This window comes from Amphibalanus amphitrite, unplaced genomic scaffold (genome assembly GCF_019059575.1).
Source record: "Amphibalanus amphitrite isolate SeventyFive unplaced genomic scaffold, NRLGWU_Aamphi_draft 000339F_arrow, whole genome shotgun sequence".
Lineage (NCBI taxonomy): Eukaryota > Metazoa > Arthropoda > Thecostraca > Balanomorpha > Balanidae > Amphibalanus > Amphibalanus amphitrite.
This window is the reverse complement of record NW_024881834.1, coordinates 599,140-618,949: the sequence shown is the minus strand read 5'-3', so window position 1 is coordinate 618,949 and position 19,810 is coordinate 599,140. Positions and strand designations below refer to the sequence as shown.

The following is a 19,810-nucleotide window of genomic DNA, read 5'->3' as shown; positions in this document are numbered from 1 at the left end:
GGAGAATTTTGAGCGTAAGTGAGCTTTAGTTTACCAAACGTGTGCATGAGACATGGCCCAGCCGCCAAGTGCGTAATTACGACACGAAAGACCAACCAATGTCGGCCAGAGTTTCTGGTACTCATCTAACAATTATAGCTACTGATGCCATGCTTTGCGCTCTCGAGCGACCTCTCTAGCGATTAAAACCGTGAAGACACTCTTCACATGGACGGTTCCTCCGAAAACAGCTCCAACTCTGATAACTCATCTTCAAATTCATTCCACGCAAAAGATAATCAGTATTTTTTAGCATTTTATTTTTCCATTCATCCACTTACAGTCAAAAGTTTACAGTTTACAGTCATGGCGTACCGTTCAACTAAAATGGAGCTGCAACGGGGAACTTGATCCCGAGCCAGCAAGGTTGAACAGTGAAGGACTACGATACGTATCCCGTGCCAGCCGGGTTCAACACTATGCACAGTGAAGACGTTACGATACGGATACGTGCAAACTGCACGACGCGCGTTTCAATTCACAGAACATATAAGCTTTGCAAGCGTTTCATGAGGGTTATGCTGCGTGACATTGCTCAATGACACGCTGCTATATGTAACCCGGATGGGAGTGTCGCAGGTGTCTCTTCATGCAGCCCTTTTGGGAGAACAAGCGATGACAGACAGGGCACTGAGTTTCTCCGCGGTGGATGTCACGGTGGCTTCTATACGATGACGCCGCCTGAAAAGCGCGGCCACAAATGTTGCACTGCTTACCAGGAAACCACCTCTCTCCTACCGCATAATCTGCAAATTAGAAACAAGGCTTCAACGCGATTTAACAGCTGTTGCACTTTACAGTAGGTATTGTTACCTTTAGCCGGGCGACCCGGGAATGGCACTGAACCGGTCGCATAATGGGAATTGGGAAAGAACATTATTCAGGTAATGATGCATTTCGTTGGTGTGATACTTTGTTTTCGTTTAGTTTCTATGGTAAAATAAAGAAATACCATTGCATTTAATAAGTAGCTGCTGATTTCAGAAATAATGTAACGTCAATTCACTAAGGCATAGGTAACATAAATCTATGTTATGTTATTGCTATCTATGACAAAGGCTCTTTATGCTGTTTCACACTCCCCGCTTTCAAATTCGCGATGTTTTTGTCATCGCGTTGATAAGAAAAGGTGTTTCCGGAACTGTAAGGAGTTTAAATGGCCTCCCTTTTAGGATATACCTATAATCGAATCGTCCAATGCATGCCGTGAACTAATAACCAACTCACGTCAGGCGGCTCATACAGACCTTTTTCTGCGAGCAACTATTATTCTGTGCGCGCTGATAATGGTTGTCTTTGCAAGTAATATAGTAATTTTATTTTTGACGCTCTTTCGAACGCCGCCTTCCGCGTATCGCTACGTGGCCTGGGAGCCGAGTTAGAAGGGGGAGGGGTGTGTTTTAAACACCCCCCCCCCCCAGTAGGGCGTGGAAATCCAGGACCACCAGCGGGGCGCGGATTAAACTGACTTCTATGTCATTCGATTAAATAGCATTGCATTTTATCAAAGCTAACTACCTTCATAACCACCAAAACAAGTGTTTCTCCTTAGCATTTAGCCCGACATTGGTCAGTGGTGACCCACTAACAACAAACATCACCCAACCTACACAATAATTTTACCGTCGTTTTTCACAAACAAAACCTAGTTAGTAGTTACTTCTGATTTCAGAGAGTTTAAAGCGTATGCAGGCCTTTGTTTACCACACGTGTATGACCTAACCGTCAAACTGCGGTGCGAAAGACAGCCATGTCAGTCGGTTTCAGGTAGGTACGCATTTGACAATTGGTGATTACTAATTGATCCCATGTTTTGCGCTCTCCAGCGACCTCATAGCGAACCATGCTGACAGTCTTTAGAGACATTTCGGGAACCAACTCTAATTCTCATAACTCATCTTCAAATTTACCCCACGCAAAACATCATCAGTAGGTATTTTTGAGCATTTTATTTTTTCATTCATCCATTTACAGTCAACAGCATTACATGACGTACCGTTTAACTATAACGGAGCTGCAACGGGTAATTTGATCCCGAGCCAGCAAGCTTGAACAGTGAAGGACTACGATACGTATCCCGTGCCAGCCGGGTTCAACACTATGCACAGTGAAGACGTTACGATACGGATACGTGCAAACTGCACGCCGCGACTTTAAATTCACAGAACACATAAGCTTTGCAAGCGTTTCATGAGGGTCATGCTGCGTGACATTGCTCAATGACACTCTGCTATATGTACCCCGGATGGGCGTGTCGCAGGTGTCTCTTCATGCAGCCCTTTTGGGAGAACAAGCGATGACAGACAGGACATTGAGTTTCCCCGCGGTGGATGTCACGGTGGTTTCTGTACGACGACGATGCCTGGAAAGTGCGGCCACAAATCTTGCACTGCTTACCAGGAAACCAGCTCTCTCTTACTGCATATTCTGCAAATTAGAAACAAGGCTTCAACGCGATGCAACATTTGCACCTTAGACTTAACAGCATTGCTTATATTTCAGAAACTTCAGCCGATGATATGGATGACACTGGACCGGGCACGTTATGGGAAAGGTCATTATTCAGGTAATGATGCATTTCGTTGGTGTGATCCTTTGTTTTCGTTGTTTCTGTGGTAAAATAAAGAAATACAATTGCTGGAGTTGAGTGCTTGTGCGAAGAACATTCTAATAGTTATTTGAAAATATACAAGCATGACCTTTCCTCGATATTGAATGAAAAAAGTGTCGAAAAAATGTACTTTATTGGTAGAAAATGTGTGATATTTCGGCCATTGGCCTTTGTCGAACATATATAATCAAAATATCACATATTTTATACCAAAAAAGTACATTTTTCGACACTTTTTTTCACTCAATATCGAGGAAAGGTCATGCTTGTATGTGTTACAGGGAGTATGCGATTTCAGTTAGTTTGCAACGACCCTAGGGTGGTTGTAACCTCCCTGAACGATCAGTTTGTTTGCAACGACCCTAGGGACGTTACAAAATAACTGCTCGTTCCGGGACGTTGTAACGAAACTAGGGTCGTTGCAACCTCCCTAGTTAGTATGCAACGAACCTAGGGTTGTTACAAAATAACTAGGGAGTTTAAGAATTCATCGAATCTTGTTTCACAGGAGGGCCGTCAACAATCTTGTCCAATGAAAATCTTGTTCAGTCTAGTTCAGTTTAAAATAAAAGGAGAACAAAATTTGAACATTCAGCTCAGGAGTATATGTGGTGCCCGGGACAAAGCACGTAACTGTGATAATTTTGGCTGCATTATATCGCCAGCATATGCTTACATGTATAAAATATAGTTACTGGGGTAGGTGTGCTGGATATCCGTCGGAATCCGTGTGCGGGTCATCCCTCACACTTTTAGGGGTGCGGATCCGATAAAACCCCTCGTTTTTTCGCGATTATCTCGCGCTAAAAGCGGCCGATCGTGACGAAACTTTGAGAGTCCTCGAACTTATCTACGTTACTGGTTACACATTCTCTATGTATACAGTTCATGATCCTGAAACCAATGATCTTTGACCTTTGATCTGATTTCTGAGACCATGGCAGACCGAAATCATTTGCCGTTTATGTTAGCGCACATAAAATTGCGTTTCCAGACTTCTATTGTGATTACATATAAACGTGCCAACATGTGAACTGATGGTTGTCCCATGCATCATGATGGGTTTTAAGTTGACTTGTCAGTTGTCGACCAGGTCAAGGTTATTGACGTTTGGTGACTTCGGGTGACTGTTTCAATTTTTACGATTTTTTTTTTTAAATATTTTTGTTGCCCGACCAGGGCTTTTGTCGTTAGTAGCACACATTCATACTGGGTTAGTACACTATATACACGGCAGTAGTACGAATCGTTTTCGGCACCCGCTACACGGGACAGCCTTGACCGCACGCTTCCTGTCACGCACCCCAGGTGGCACCGCGCTGGTGCGCACGCTGGGGCTATCCCGATTTCTCGGGCCCGGCAGGTCAGAGGGCTGCTCCGGGACATGAAGCGAGGCCGTGCCCTCGGGACATGTCACCGGACCGAAGGATCTGTTTAAAGGCGGATCAGGCCCGTGTACCTGCGGCCGGGGGCGCTGGCTGGCACAGCGGTAATCCCCACGACCGAGCGAACACTCCCCAGTTACTGCCATCTCCTGGGTAGGAGCCGGCCGAGGAAAACGCTGCCAGAGGTCAGCTTTGATCCAAGGACCTCCCACACCAAACGTGAACGCACTTGCCAACTGCGCCACAAGGGTGGTATTTTTTTTTTACGATTTTAAGGGATTTTTTTAAAGCTTATTTCGAATCCAGCATTCGCTGAGACATTTGAGAAGTACGTATAGTTGTGTTGCCAATGCAACTTGCTACGAAGCTGTCGCTGGTGGTTTAGGTACACCTGCTATAAACAGGTGGTGCGGGTGGGACCCCTACTACTTGATCCAAACTTACCCTACTCAGCCTAGCTTAATCCTCGCCCCCCCCCCACGTTTTTTTTCGCGATAGCTCCGAACACGCCAGCAACAGAGAGCTGAAACTAGGATACCTGACCTTTGATTAAAGCCGGATCTTGTGACACCAACCAGATTTTCAGGCCAGGTCAGGTTACTGACCTATGACGTCATAAGTGGCCGGTCCTCAGATGCCGCAACTTCGTAACGCCCTCAGTACCAGAGAAGCTTTTACAGGGGGATGAAACTTACAGTACGTGCATCTTCTAGAAGTCTCACAACTTGTAAGTACATCTAGGATTTTTCCTAAAGATCACAAGAGGTCAGGTCGGTCACTTGACCTCACCACTATAAGTCAATTGAGAAAAATGAAAACTGCTATTCTGGCGCCGGGAACGATCTCAAACCATCTAAAGTACACGGATCGTGATTTCATGCACTCCTTGCAAGGTTAGATGCTTCAATTTTGCATTGTTGACGTTGCGTGACGTCATTTATGACGTAACTAGGGTCATACGAGCTTTTCGTCAATAACTCCCGATCAAACTGAGATAGCGAGTCGGTCAAGCCACCAATGGACTGAGGAAGACGTGCCGAATCGAATAATATGCAACATGACCTCCTTTGACCAATGTCGCGACCTAGGGGTCTCTGACCTGACCTTGAACCGAGGTCAACACCTCAAGTTGACCTCACCCGAACAAAAAGTATACCATTCGACGCGCCTGAGCAAGGCGAGCATGTTGATGCTAAAATCGCGCTCTGCGACTGTTTTTTAAGAAGTTATTAATAAAAAACCGAATCCGTGTCTTGGGTCACAATTGACCTGACCTCAGAGGTAAACGGTTGACCTGAGACCTTAAAATCGGGTACTAGTTGCTGTGTCTCCTAACGGTACGCACACACGCTCGTTTTTTCCGCGACGCTCTAACTCCATCAGGGGCGAAAACCGACGAGGGGGTCGTACCAACCCTCCTCCCGGCCGGCGCGTATGTAGAAAACCAACAGGTCCTGCGGGGTTAACTCTCGCCCTTATTTGTGTTTTGCTAGCCGCAAACGCACAGGGCGGGGCTAAGTTATTGGTTGACCTTCCAGGTCAGGTCAGTGACTTAAAAGTCGGGAAAATCGGGACATGTCAAAACTTTGGAGAGTTAGGTTGTTACGAGTTTTTTTTCGGGGCGCTGATCACGAATTTCATGCTAGCTTTGATCACCGACGATGTCTTGATGTTTTTAGGCCAGGTCGGGTCAGGTCAGGTCAGTTCAACCAGAAGGCGTCTTGCTAGCTGTCCATAGTAGATGTCAACCACCACTGACAGCCTCGTGACGTGGTACGAAGGCGCCAAGATTACTTCGTAAATGTTCAAATGGGTGCTAAATTCGAAATCAGCTCCAAAAACTAGCCTAAAAATATCTGAACCCAGAAGAAGTGAAGTAAGGTTATCAAAGGTCAATGACCCTGACCTGACCTTCACGTGACCTTGACACCCACCATAATGCATGGGACCACCATCATTTCACATGTTTGAACGTTTACAATCACAGAAAGACTGGAAACGAGCGGATAATAGCCGTTTTTACGAAGGGCTTCATCTAATTTGAACAAATCTGCACAAAATGTATACTTGATGGCCGTCGTGAAATACTCCTGAGCTGAATGTTCAAATTTTGTTCTCCTTTTCTTTTTAAATCAACTAGATTGAACAAGATTTTCATTGGACAAGATTGTGACGGCCCTCCTGTGAAACCAGACTCGATGAATTCTTAAACTCCCTAGTTATTTTGTAACAACCCTAGGTTCGTTGCATACTAACTAGGGAGGTTGCAACGACCCTAGTTTCGTTACAACGTCCCGGAACGAGCAGTTATTTTGTAACGTCCCTAGGGTCGTTGCAAACAAACTGATCGTTCAGGGAGGTTACAACCACCCTAGGGTCGTTGCAAACTAACTGAAATCGCATACTCCCTGTAACATATGTATATCTTCAAATAACTGAAATACAATTGCATTTGATTACGGAGCGAGCGAAGCGAGCGGAGTCTTTCCTTAGATTAACGGAAATTTCTGAGCATGAGCGGCCGGCCGGCCGGCCGGCCGGCCGTGCGGACGCTTTTGCGAGGCTTATATCTCAGCATTCAGCAACCACTTGACCGATTTACACGCGGTAATTTTTGTAGGGTAGCTTCATTCCTTCTACCAAGTATTGGACTATTCCCGATGCATGTGGGTGACCTCTTATGCACGTGGCACGTGCAAAACGAAGAGGTGTCAGTTTTGTAATTGTTGCAATATCTCGGTAACTACTTGGCCGATTGCGCTGAAAGTTGGCATGTAGGTAGGCACCCACTAGGCACTGCATAATGTATATCCATGTGCCAGAGTTGGGGTGCTGCTGCACGTGCGCACGTGCAGGGGTCGTTTCCAGATCTCGGGAACGGCTGGACCGATGGCGCTCAAATTTGGTACACGGTTAGGGACCAGTTAGTAGGGTGCCGTGCACAAGTCAGTTGGGACCCATTTTGCACGTGCGCACGTGCAGGGTGCCGCTCCCAAATCTCGAGAACGGCTGGGCCGATTGTGCTCAAATTTGGCACATCGCTAGAAACCGGTCAGTAGGGTGCCGTGCACAAGTCAGTTGGAGGTACCCCTCGAAACTTCGCACGTGCAAGACTCACCCCCTCGCTCGCTCCGTTAGTCGCCCCAAAAGGCGCTATACTGGTAAATAGCTACCGATTTAAGATATAATGCACCGTCAATTCACTAAGGCATACATAAATAAATCTATGTTGTGTTATCATAGGCGCGGGAGCCGGGGGAGGGAAGGGGGCAGTGGGGGCAACTTGCCCCCCCCCAGCTCTGGGGCCGTGGGGGCGATGCCCCACAGCTTTGAGACGGAATACCACACTTTTTTGCAAATGTTTTCTTTTTTTGTTGAAAAGCCAAGGGATGAAAAATAAGTGGCCTAAAACCGGTGAGAAAACTAGATTTGGGGGTACCCTAGGTTGATCTCTATTATGGTGTGCCCCTCTCTCCCCCCAGTCAGAACGTAGTTCCCGCGCCCCTGCATGTTATTGCTATCTATGACTAAGGCTCTTTTTCCTGTTTCACAATCCGAACTTTCAAATTCGCGATGTTTTTGTCAAAACATCGCCACGCTTTGATAAAGAAAAGATGTTTCCAGAAGTGTAAAGAGTTAAAATAGCCTTCCTCTTAGAAAAGGCATATAATCGAATCGTCCAATCCATACTCTGGGTGTGAACTAATAACCAACTCACGTCAGGCGGCTCATACAGACTGTTTTTTTTTGCGAGCAACCAATATTCTGTGCGCGTTGATAATGGTTGACTTCGCAAGTACCTAAAAGAATAATTTTATTTTTGACGCTCTTTCGAACACCGCCTTCCGCGTATTGCTACGTGGCCCAGGAGCCGAGTTAGGGGGGGGGGGTTGTTTGAACTTTGAACACTCCCCCCCGCCCAGCAGGGCGTGGAAATCCAGGGCCCCCAGCGGGGCGCGGGTTAAACTGACTTCTATGTCATTCGATTGAATAGCATTGTATTTTATCAAAGGAAGGTATACATTCATAACCGCCGAAAAAAGTATTTGTCCTTCGAATTAGTGGCCGACATTGGTCAGCGGTCGCTCAATAACGACAGTCATTACGTTTAAAGGGAGATAATGACCTTTTTCCACAAAATCTGAGTTAGGACCATTTTCTGACAAAACACAACAAGTTATAATGTAAATTAAAACCATTTTTCTCAATTCGGTACCTTGCCGCAAATATCTCAACTTGAAGTCACGTTAGCGGGGAGCGCTGAAAATGACCGTTGAATAAGTACATCACTTTTTGGTACTTGCATGTAATTTTGTAAAATGAGCGTATTCCTTACATTTGATCTTCATCACATCTAGTTAGTTAATGGTCGTCTATAGTGCCTTCAAAAGATATTCATGGTTTGGGGGTGGTTTATGCCTAAATTTACGCAACTATTTTTCCTGTTCATCATCTGACGCCATATGCTGCTATTTTAGTAGCAACGACTCAATTTTGAATCGGTCCCGCCGACTGCACAATAAAAGAAGATAGATACAACACTTTTGCGGCATCACTGAAAAACTTATGCAGTACTGTTATCAAAATTCTCATAACACCGTTCGACAAACCTGAAGTCTTTTTGAAATAAATATGCTTGTATTTTTCGCTTCAGGCTCTGACGCCAAAATAATGAATTTCGTAGTCGCAATCGCAAGACTTGGCTGCGTTTCTGGCGCATGCCGTTCATTTGTGGCGCAAAATAATACTTGGAAACAAAGAAGAGTAGGCACTATGTACCCCCGAATTAGAATCTAATTAATTATAAACTGAAGTAACTCTAATTCAAATTAGAATCCTTACAACCAAGCAACGACAAGGCGATAATATAAACAAAAACCCAAGCGTCGCTGTTTGAAACAAAAGCGCCATATACTGCGACTTTTTTTTATAGAGAAGGACAGCGCATTTCGGTGGGTGTTACAAGTACTGCAAGTACTGCTTCTTTTTTGCAAAAAATAAAAACCTTTTCACATACGAAAATGTGCTAGGAAATTTTCATATTTTATAGAAACTACAGTAGAAATAGTATAGATGTCGAGTAATTTTTATTTAAGAAAAAAGAAAGCTCATTATCTCCCTTTAAAGCGTATGCAAGCCTTTGTTTACCACACGTGTATGACCCAGCTGTCAAACTGCGGTGCGAAAGACAAACATGTCAGTCGGTTTCAGGTACGCATTTGACAATTGGTGATTACTAATTGATCCCATGTTTTGCACTCTCCAGCGACCTCATAGCGAACCGTCCTGTCACTCTTTAGAGACATTTCGGAAACCAACTCTTATTCTCATACCTCATCTTCAGATTCACCCCACGCAAATCATCATCAGTATTTTTGAGCATTTTATTTTTCATTCATCCATTTACAGTCAAAAGCATTACATGACGTACCGTTTAACTATAATGAAGCTGCAACGGGTAACTTGATCCCGAGCCAGCAAGCTTGAACAGTGAAGGACTACGATACGTATCCCGTGCCAGCCGGGTTCAACACTATGCACAGTGAAGACGTTACGATACGGATACGTGCAAACTGCACGCCGCGACTTTAAATTCACAGAACACATAAGCTTTGCAAGCGTTTCACGAGGGTTATGCTGCGTGACCTTGCTCAATGACACCGTGCTATTTGTACCCCGCATGGCAGCGCTGCACGTGTTTCTTCATGGAACCCTTTTCAGCGAAAAAGCGACGGCAGACAGGGCACTGAGTTGCCCCACGGTGGATGTAGCGGTGGTTTCTGTACGACGACGATGCCTGGAAAGTGCGGCCACAAATCTTGCACTGCTTACCAGGAAACCAGCTCTCTCTTACTGCATATCCTGCAAATTAGAAACAAGGCTTCAACGCGATGCAACATTTGCACCTTAGACTTAACAGCATTGCTTACATTTCAGCAGCAAAATAGCAACTTAACCCTCGCCTGTATTGGTGTTTTGCCAGCCGCGAACGTATGAGGGGGGGGGGGGGGAGTCCGTTGGACCCTCATACCGTTTAGCCCCTGATCGAGCTAGAGATTCGCGGAAAAACCGAACGTGTTGCCCGTGACGAGAGGAAGCCGATGATACCCAATTTTAAGGTCCTAGGTCATTGGTTGACCTTCCAGGTCAGGTCAATGACCCAAAAGTTGGGAAAATCGGGACCTGTTAGAACGTCGTAAAGTGTGGCTGTTGTGAGTTGTTTTTTTTTTTTGAGGGGGGGGGGGGGTGCTGATCACGGATATCATGTTAGTTTTGATCACAAATGATGTCTTCATACATTTAGGCCAGGTCGGGTCAGGTCAGGTCAACCAGTAGGGGTCCTGCCGGGTATTCGTAGTAGGTGGCAACCACCTCTGTAGTCTGTTTCGTAGCATGTTACGAAGGCACCAGAACTACTTCGTAAATGTTCAATGGTTGCTAAATTCGAATTCAGCTCCAAAAACTAGCATCGAAGCATGTAAAACTCGAAAAATTGAACCGAGATCATCAAAGTTCAATAAACTGATGGACCTTCAGGCTTCAGATGACCTTGACAGTTGAGTTGGCACCCACCCTCATGCATGGGACCATCATCATATCACATGTTTGCACGCTTGAAACCACGAAAAGACTGCAAACGCGCGACCAATGCGAGCCGACATACGCCGAATTCCGATTCTGGCCAAACATGGTCTCGAAAAGTAGGTCACATGTCAAAGGTCATTTGGGTCAGGGTCATGAAATTTTCAGGGTAGGTGTGAAATTGATTAACGCCAGGGAAATGAAAGTTTCGTCGCGATCGGCCGCTTTATATACGAGTTATTCGCAAAAAAAGGGAGGGGTCCGTTGGACCTCCCTGGCCTATACGAGCGAGGATTAAGCCGGGCGATCCGGGGATGACACTGGACCGGGCCGCATTATAAGAAAGGGCAACATTTCAGATAATGATGCATTTCGTTTGCGTAATTCTTGGTTTTCGGTAAGTTTCTATGGTAAACATAAAGAAATGCATTGCACTTAAAAATAATTTTTGATGGCAGATATAATGCAGTCAATTCAATAAGGCTATTATGATGTTTCCTACTCAAGTTCCAAACTCGCGATTTTGTCACCGCTTGATAAAAATAGGCATTTCCTGAAACTTATATTCTTATATATATATATATATATATATATATATATATATATATATATATATATATATATATATATATATATATATATATTTGAATATTCAAAACTATATATTGCAAACATGGGTCTCCTTTCGAATATATATAATTGAATCGTCAAATCCATACCATGAACCAAAAACCAGCCTACGTTAGGCGGCTCTCACCAACACTGCTCTTGTGAGCAACTGATCTTCCGTGCGCGCTGATGATAATTGACTTCGAAAATGATTCATACCCGGTATTACCTTTTTGACTAGATAAGTGAAACTTTTTAAATATAAAGATTTGCGGTCTTGCATTCCAGAAGTATATAAAAACATTCTACCCGTGATATTGTGAGAAAAAATTGCAGCGTGTGTATTTGCGATGTGTTGTGAACTTTTGTACCATTTTCTTTTTGTATTATGGGAAGCTAGCACTGAAGATGATATAATCGAAACGCGTTTGCGAAGGCTTTCTATAATACAGTACCTTTATATTTAAAAAGTTTCACTTATCTAGTCATAATTGTCACAATGAACGTTCAATATTACCTTTTTATTGATACCACTGGTGGACCTTCATGAGGTGTGATTTCATGTTACATTTCTGGGTGAACACTTTCTGGCAGACAGGACACTGGGTCTCCCCGCGATGGAGCGCACGGTGGCCTCTGAACGATGAGTAGGCCTGGAAGGCTTGGCCACAAATGTCGCACTTCTTGCCCGGGTACCAGGCTTTATCTGCGAATTAGAAATCAGGCTTGTTCAGGGTCACAGCCGCAATTCTTCACATCATATATCAGTGAAGGTGAAAGCGGATAGAACTTAAGTAGGTACCGTTGGTGAATGTTTTCCAACCTAGGAAAAATGCTCCGGTGCATGATTACTTTTCAGGGCAGTACAATGACATTTGCCTTGCAACACTATATTTTTCAAAAAAATATTGTTTCCATCAAGTATTTGATGGAAACATCATCTTTCGCATGAAGTGAAGTGGCTCTTCATGCGAAAAAATACTCGTAAGGTCTCTGTCTCTGTATACTAGCTTCTTTAAATTCTCGAGTCTGAAGGTGAGCGCATTCTGTCGATGAGGAATTAAAGTTCTATTGTTCCCGGACCACAGGTGATCGGCGCCGATAACGTCAAACGCTCTAATTATAATAAGTTTCGACCACTAAAACCGTACCCCCACACCAGACACATCCACAAGACACACTCGACGACCTTACGCGTTAAACATTCGCCAGACCGAGGGTGCCACGGCCCACCTGCCCGAGCCGGTGTGAAACTCTGAGCGGGGCGGCGGCCGAGGGGATGTCACGTGCTCTTCTGGGCTCAGTGGAGCTGTGGCTCCCTGGTGGTGGCTCTTGTCATGGTTGGTTTGTTTTGTCGTTTGTGTTTGCGAGAAGTGCCTTGTTACATGTATTGTGGATCTTACCAATCGCACACAATATTTTTTTTTCGCTTTCGATCAGCAATCGTCAAAGAGTAGACTAGAATTAAATATATTTTACTTTTACTAACATACTAGGGACGTTCCAAAAGTAATGCCTCCTATTTTTTAACTCAAAAAGTTGATGAGATTGGAAAATGGGGGTGGCGTCATTAAACGAACATATGTACTTTTTTTGTTCTACGTTTATTTTTCTACGTAGTCACCACTACTCTCAATGCACTTTTGCCAGCAATGAACGAGAGCCTTGATGGCTGGCTCGTAAAAGGCAGCGCCCGCCGAGGTGGTCCTTTTCTTCACGGCGGCAATGACGGCGTCGTTGTCTGGGAAGCGCTGCCCACGTAAGCCGTCCTTCAGAGGCGCGAACAAGTGGAAGTCGGACGGTGCCAGGTCAGGACTATAAGGAGGGTGTGGCAGCATGTCCAGCCGAACTTTGCCACACATTCTGTGGTCTTCAGACTCGTGTGTGGCCTAGCGTTGTCATGTTGCAAACAGAATGTTTCTCTTCTTTTCTGGCCTTACGCGGGCTATCCGGGCCTTCAGTTTTGTCAACGTTTCAACGTAACGGTCAGAGTTTACAGTCGCTCCTGGTTCCAGGAAATCCAAGAGGATGACGCATTGCCTGTCCCAGAAGACGGTGCACATCACTTTGCCTGCTGGCGCCCGGTGCGCGGACGTCCAGAGCGTGCTTTGTCTTTGACATCACTTTCACCGCTCTCAAAGCGACGGACCCATCTGCTAACTGTGCTCGCATCCACCGCGTCTGCTCTATAGACCTTCTGCAAACGTCGGTGAATGTCGATGGGTGCATTCCCTTCCCTGTGAAGGAATTCAATGACGCAGCTCTGCTTCTGACGAGTTTCCGTGACGAACTTCGTTTACCAAGACGTCACGCGGTAAATAGCTGTGATAGATAAATGAAAATTTAAAGACATACGAGTTAAGGTTAAGTCATGATACGGTGCAAATTTCAACGCCCTCCGATCATTTGGGGCGGAGTTAAAAAATAGGAGGCATTACTTTTGGAACGACCCTCGTATTTTCTGATTACTCTGAAACTGGCCCAAAGTTGGGGTTTCGTATTCAAATCCAAGTCACAATAAAAAAGCTGATATCTCCAGCGAGCTTTATTCTTTGAATTCATCCATTCAAAAAGTCAAAATAGCACATTCACATGACAGAAACAAAAAAAGTCCACACCATCTATAACTATAGGGAATCCGGCCCAGCCGCTAGTATAGGCTGAAAACACACCACAGTAGATACCTACGTGAACGTGAAAGTAAGACACATTCCACGGAACGCTGCAGTAGTGTACATACAGTGTCATTATGCAGCGTTGAAGGAAATTTATTGTCTAGAGAAGCTTCACAAAGATAACTAGGCACATCATGGCAAAACAATCATGTATATTTTCCCTATCGATGCATTCGCACGCAATGTACGTAAGCTACGCCGTTCAATGCTATCAATAATAAGCCAGCACCATAATTTGTCGAGTTCTATCAGAGGATGCCTCTAGCTCCAATTTTGTTGAAAAGGGTCCGATTCTACCCTAGGGCCTAGAGGGCCTGCTACCTCAAATGGTCAGATTCTCCCATGAGTGTACGTAGGAGACACGCCTCCGTACGATCGAGTTACTGATACCACGGGTGGACCTTCATGAGGTGTGATTTCATGTTCGATTTCTGAGTGAACACTTTCTGGCAGACAGGACACTGGGTCTCCCCGCGGTGCACGGCGCGGTGACTTCTGAACGATGAGTAGGCCTGGAAGGCTTGGCCGCAAATGTCGCACATCTTGCCCGGGTACCAGGTTTTATCTGCAAAATAAAGATATTATTTTAATGAGAAATCTAGACGGTTCCACATGAAACGTAAGCAGATAAATACAATCATGCGATCAAACTTCCATTCAGATTCTACAAATTCACGACCTTGTCTCTAAACGCAGTGTAGCGTCTACTCCGAGTAAAAGTCACTAAATGTGCTCTATTCGAGCCAAGGGTATAGGTATCTGGCTGAATTTCCTGTGCATAGTCGTTCTGACTTCTGGTATCTGTCTCTTTTTCAACTAAAGCTCCGTAAACGCTTGTTCGCGCTGCAATTGAATACAATCACAGTTGGAGCCCAAAAAAGAAATTGCAATCTATGTCGCAGCAGCAAACCACATTTTATGTTCTGCGGCTGTTATGGCTGTTAGAAGGGTGGCGACGAACGCACAAACCAGTGAGTCAAGACGCATTTTTATCGCACGGAAATTTCCGGAAACGTCTCCACGGGAACGCTGAAAGCAGCATATTCTCTCGAAAATGTGAGCCACATCGGTATGCTTTGAGTTGTACGGATCGGTATGTTTTGCGCCATACGAAAGTCATCCAAAGGCTGCCGTATGGGCATTGCATATATGCGCTGGAACTCATTAACCACAAGAAAACAGAGCAGGGAGTAACAGAAAATACTGCATCCATAACGGTCAAATTTATTTACCATTTCACTTGTTGAAACGGTGAGCCCTCCAGAGGTGTAACTTGAGCGAGCTTTTCTGCGTGAACACCCGCTGGCAGATGTGACATTTGGTCTCACCGCGGTGCATCGCCAGGTGGTGGGTATATGTAGAGTAGGACAGGAACGACACGCCGCAGATGGCGCACACCGTCCCCGGACACCACCGGCGCCCTGCAAATGAAACAGGCATTCACAGCTGCAAAAAATTGATGAGTTGTTCTTTTGAAAATATATCTCTGTGAAATGCATATCCGTATGTTTTTATCTTGCCTGAAACGATCCTTTGTGCGTTCCAAGGCTTTGAGATGCAAAAATGCAATACAAATAACACGCAGAATTAAAAAGCAGGTTCTGGGGAATTCACAGTCTTGCTTCTTTCCCTGAAAACGTTCGTCCAAAACAGCAACATGGCCTTTTTCGACAAAATATAAATTCGAGCGCAGCATCGTCAATCAAACAGGTGCAGTGCATGACGTTGAGCCATGCAGCGTTAACTCCGACTCCGGAGTCGGAGTCGGTGAGATTTTGGCGACTCTGACTCCGACTCCGGGCAGAACTGTCGACTCGGACCGACTCCGACTCCGCGGCCTTGCTGGCTTTTCCTAAATAAGTCCGTCCGCGGCCCTCGGACGGACGTATCTACAGACAGAAAGCAAACAAACGCAGGGAGATGGCGGGATGCTGTTCGGCATCCCTTCACCTAGAGTGCCGCACAAATTTAATTAATGAAAGGTCATTTACCTCGATTACGAGTGTGCCGTTTTTTTTTTGTCCGAGTTCAAAGTGCATCAAGCGCCACAAAACGCAACTTCTCTCAATGTGGTCGACGTGCAGTCACACTTACATGAGCCAATACCTAAAACACTAAAACGCCATTACACTGAAAAACGTGTAAATGTGCCAAGTATTGCGGCGCACTTGCATAGCACTTGTAAATCCCCGATTCCCCATACCAGTGAAAATATGGCAAGAACAGAGAAACTAGAGAAAATCATGTATTTACACAGAATCAGCATGGTGCGAATTGCTGGTGCACCTCGGCTATTAGCATGGTAGTTCTAAAACAGCAAAAAAGAAATGGTGGCAACTGACAATTGACATCCGACATGGAGTAATTGCGGTGTGTTAAAACCCGCGCCCCACTGGGGGGGGGGGCTATTTAGCCCCCCTCCCGTTTTTCTGTAATAACTTCCAAACCGCTTGACGTATCGACGCCAAACTTTCAGCACCTTCGGCTGCATCAATTTGACACCTTGTGTCAAAATTTGAACTTCGTACCTACCATAGGTCGGCCGGAAATGACGTCAGAGTGACGTCATGTTCGGCCGATTTCGACGCAAAACATTGAACCACGGCAATCGCTCCCAAGAGCTCAGTTTTTAAGCTAGATCCAATTTCTTTGCATGAGAGGACTCAGAATAGACTGCGCTATCAAACTGCTATCTCGGATTTTCGAAATTTTGAAAATTTCGAAAATTTTATATAATAAAATTCAAAATTTATATTTTTACATTTTTTCATTTTTCTACTTCTCGAAAAAACCGGAATATATGTGATAGAACGCATTATTATGACTAACTCTAGCAAGTTTTAGCTAAATATCTTCAAAAATGGCCAAGTTATACGCATTATTGCAAAAAATTAACAATTAATAATTTTTCAAATCAATTTTTCAGCACGAATTTGACATCATACGCCAATATAAGTAGCACTATCGTATTCCTGAGCTCAAACTGCATCCCATAGACACCTTTTTTGTTGAAAAATTTTAACTTCAAAATTTGACCTTTTTTACCTGAAAGTGACCTGACGTAAGCTAAATTTGACTCAAAATGACCTCGAATGACACAGACGACATCAAATCTGAAATTTTTGGCCTAAATGGACCATAAAACATGTGTCACGTGACCGACGGATGATATAATATTTTCGTGACCTGTGATGACCTGACCTTGACCTGAAAATCAAAGTACAAGTTTGGTACCCTCAGAGTATCTAGAGCATCTGTTCACGAGTGTGTGAACCAAAAATGAGCCTGATCTGACTTGTAAGACGGCGGCCAGAGCCCAAAACGCGAAGAAGCCAAAATGCTAATAATTTTTACTTTGACCTGACCTGTGACGTCATCGGTGACCTCGAGGTCAATAAAATTAGGTTTCGCTCGACAGTTTTTCCGGGGCTATCCGACGCCGTTTGAATTTTGACGATCGGCCCAGTAGTTTCGGAGTTAGGAGGGGGGCTATGAATGCCCCCCCCCCCAGTAGGGCGTGTTATACGCAGACCCCAGTGGGGCGCGGGTTAATAAGCACGCACTTCACAATTAAAGGGCGGAAAACAACTGCTACTCATATAGCGTAGAAAAATGCAATCATTTAACCGTGTGAGAGCCTGTGACAAGAATATAAAAGTTCTACAGAAAATACTTGACATCAAACCAAGTTATCAGACGACCGCCCGGCACAAATCGTTAAGAACGAATTTAGACGGTCCTCACTAACATAATCCGATTCGTTCAAAAATACATCAATCGGTTCACCGTTCAATCATCCTTTGGATGCACAAGCGCCATGTGTCGCTTCAGGCCGACTTTCTGCGAGAGCACCTTGTGACAGATGGGACAGGTAGTCTCGCCGCGATGGACGGCGCGGTGGTGACGGAACGACGATTTCGCGAAGAAGGTCTGGTCGCAGAGCGGGCACGTGGCGCGGAAACCGCCATCGCCTGAAAGTCGGACGGGCGCTCATCTTAGTGAGATGGTTAGAGCTTGGGTTAGAGGTGATTTAAAATGTAGCGGCATCACTGCAGCATGAACTCAACAGAGTGTGTAACAGAAAAGCAGATTATGTTGCCGTCTTTATTACTAAAATGTTTAAAACACAACCTTTGTTTAGTTATTTCGGGAGCTTTCGAAAGACGTTCGTCTTTCTTCTTCAGCCTATCTTAAAATACATACATATAAAACACACAGAGACAAGGTTCAAATAAAAGAGGCTGGCGTTTTTAACAGTTTAATAATAGAATGTCCGTCCTAGCTAAGCAATAACATGCATAGCTACATTGCCCTCTTTTATTTATTTGCAATTTGGAGACATCTAGTGGGAACAAATGCTAATAAATAAACCAAACTCAAATACAGATCACTGAAACTGCGTGTAGTTATGAGCTGATGCCGTTGTTCTTCAGTGTGGTATCGTCAGAAAAAAATGATTTAAGAACTGAAATTGAATAAAAACTATTTTACAATAAAACTGTTAGCGATTTAAAACAAATTGCAGTGCGGATATGGCTTATTCAATCAAAATATTCTTTCTCTATTCTCCACCTCCACAAAAATAAATCATGTCCGAAGCATATTACTGCAGATGCCCGGATGATTTATTTCCAAGACCCTCACGTAACTGTCCAGCCACCCTTCACTTTCAACACTTTCAATGCCCTCCCCCCCTCCTTCCCCTCTCCTCTCCTCTGCTCTGCTTGCCGCTGCCGGCATGCTAAACGAAAATAAACTTAAAATAAGTAAAGCATGTGTATTTAAACGTCAACTACGTGATTCGGACGTCATCTACAAAAACACACAAAAGCCGTCGCTCCCAATAAAAGCACACATGTTACATCAGCTGCAACGTTAGAGATCAACGTTGTGTATCCTCTTAGCATGCTTTTTCATGTTGCCTTTCTCACTGAACACCCTATGACAGACGGGACACTTGGTTTCGCCGCGGTGGAACGCCCTGTGGTGCCGGAACGAAGATGCGGCGAAAAACTGCAAGCTACACTCCTCACACCTTTTGCCAGGGTAGAAACCCAAATCTGAAATAAATTGGCACCGAATAATGGGTCAACCAGTGTGCTGAAGCAATAGGCATACTGTGAGCAGCTTACGCAGCAAAAAAGGTGTCAAACATGTTTTATGTTTATATTCGAGCTAAAGCGCTGGTATTATAACATACAGGGTAACACGCATCCCAAGCGATGAATCATTGGGGGAAAAACTTGTTATTGTCAATCAACTTTGTATTATCCATAAGAGACAGCAACAGGCACTTTCTCTTGAAGGTAGTCTGTAACCGATGGGTTGAAAATCATAATCGTTCCCTCATTCGAACTTTCCTCTCACTCTCAAAGGGTGAAACCGTGTGTAACAAAAGGACACGTTCGATTGAACGGCTGAATGGGAACACAAATAAAATGATAAGCGCTAAAAAATCACTACATATGTAACAAAAATACCCTGCCGCAGTGTACTTAATGTACAATATTCTATAAATATTCTACGAATATTTTCATGCCTCAACCAGATCCCAAAAGTAACATTCTGCATTCATTCAGTTGGGCTTACTCCAGCCACCTAGAAAGAAGCACCACTTAAGCCATCAGCCAGTGCTCACGCTGACCCTGTATCCCCGCCGGCGGCGCTGCTGGCCCGCTGTTCGTCTCTCGCCGCCCCCGCCCCCGCTCCGGCGACCCCCTCCTCCCCGGGAGCCACCCGGCCAGGTGGCGTCGCCGCCGCGGCCGGCCCCGCGCCGCCCTGCCCCTCCGCGCGGCTGAACTGACTCCGCCACTGTTCTCTGGTCAGCCCTCCGGCATGCTCGGGGCAGTAGATCCGGCCGTTGTACCGCGAGTGCCGAAAGTCAAACTTCCCATTGCACTGCTTGCAGT

General features: G+C 45.0%; 1 protein-coding gene across 28 annotated transcripts in view; it reads right to left on the bottom strand.

The window, feature by feature from the left end:
• The window catches only part of LOC122388943 (broad-complex core protein isoforms 1/2/3/4/5-like), a 62,646-nt gene that overhangs the window by 17,382 nt on the left and 25,454 nt on the right, over positions 1-19,810 (bottom strand). For 3 of the 28 annotated variants that reach the window (XM_043380480.1, XM_043380482.1, XM_043380481.1), the window contains exons 6-8: positions 17,754-17,872; positions 15,134-15,322; positions 13,757-14,466 (exon numbers count right to left, since the gene is read on the bottom strand). The exons of 13 other annotated variants lie outside the window; for them this stretch is intronic. In XM_043380480.1, the coding sequence (XP_043236415.1) occupies positions 14,320-14,466; positions 15,134-15,322; positions 17,754-17,872 (455 nt within the window). In that variant the 3' untranslated portion in view covers positions 13,757-14,319. Of the gene's footprint in view, positions 1-480; positions 786-1,976; positions 2,467-9,405; positions 9,898-11,743; positions 11,933-13,756; positions 14,467-15,133; positions 15,323-17,533; positions 17,873-18,981; positions 19,575-19,810 lie in introns of those variants that run through there. 12 more of the 28 variants (XM_043380483.1, XM_043380520.1, XM_043380524.1 and 9 more) reach the window with 12 other exon arrangements.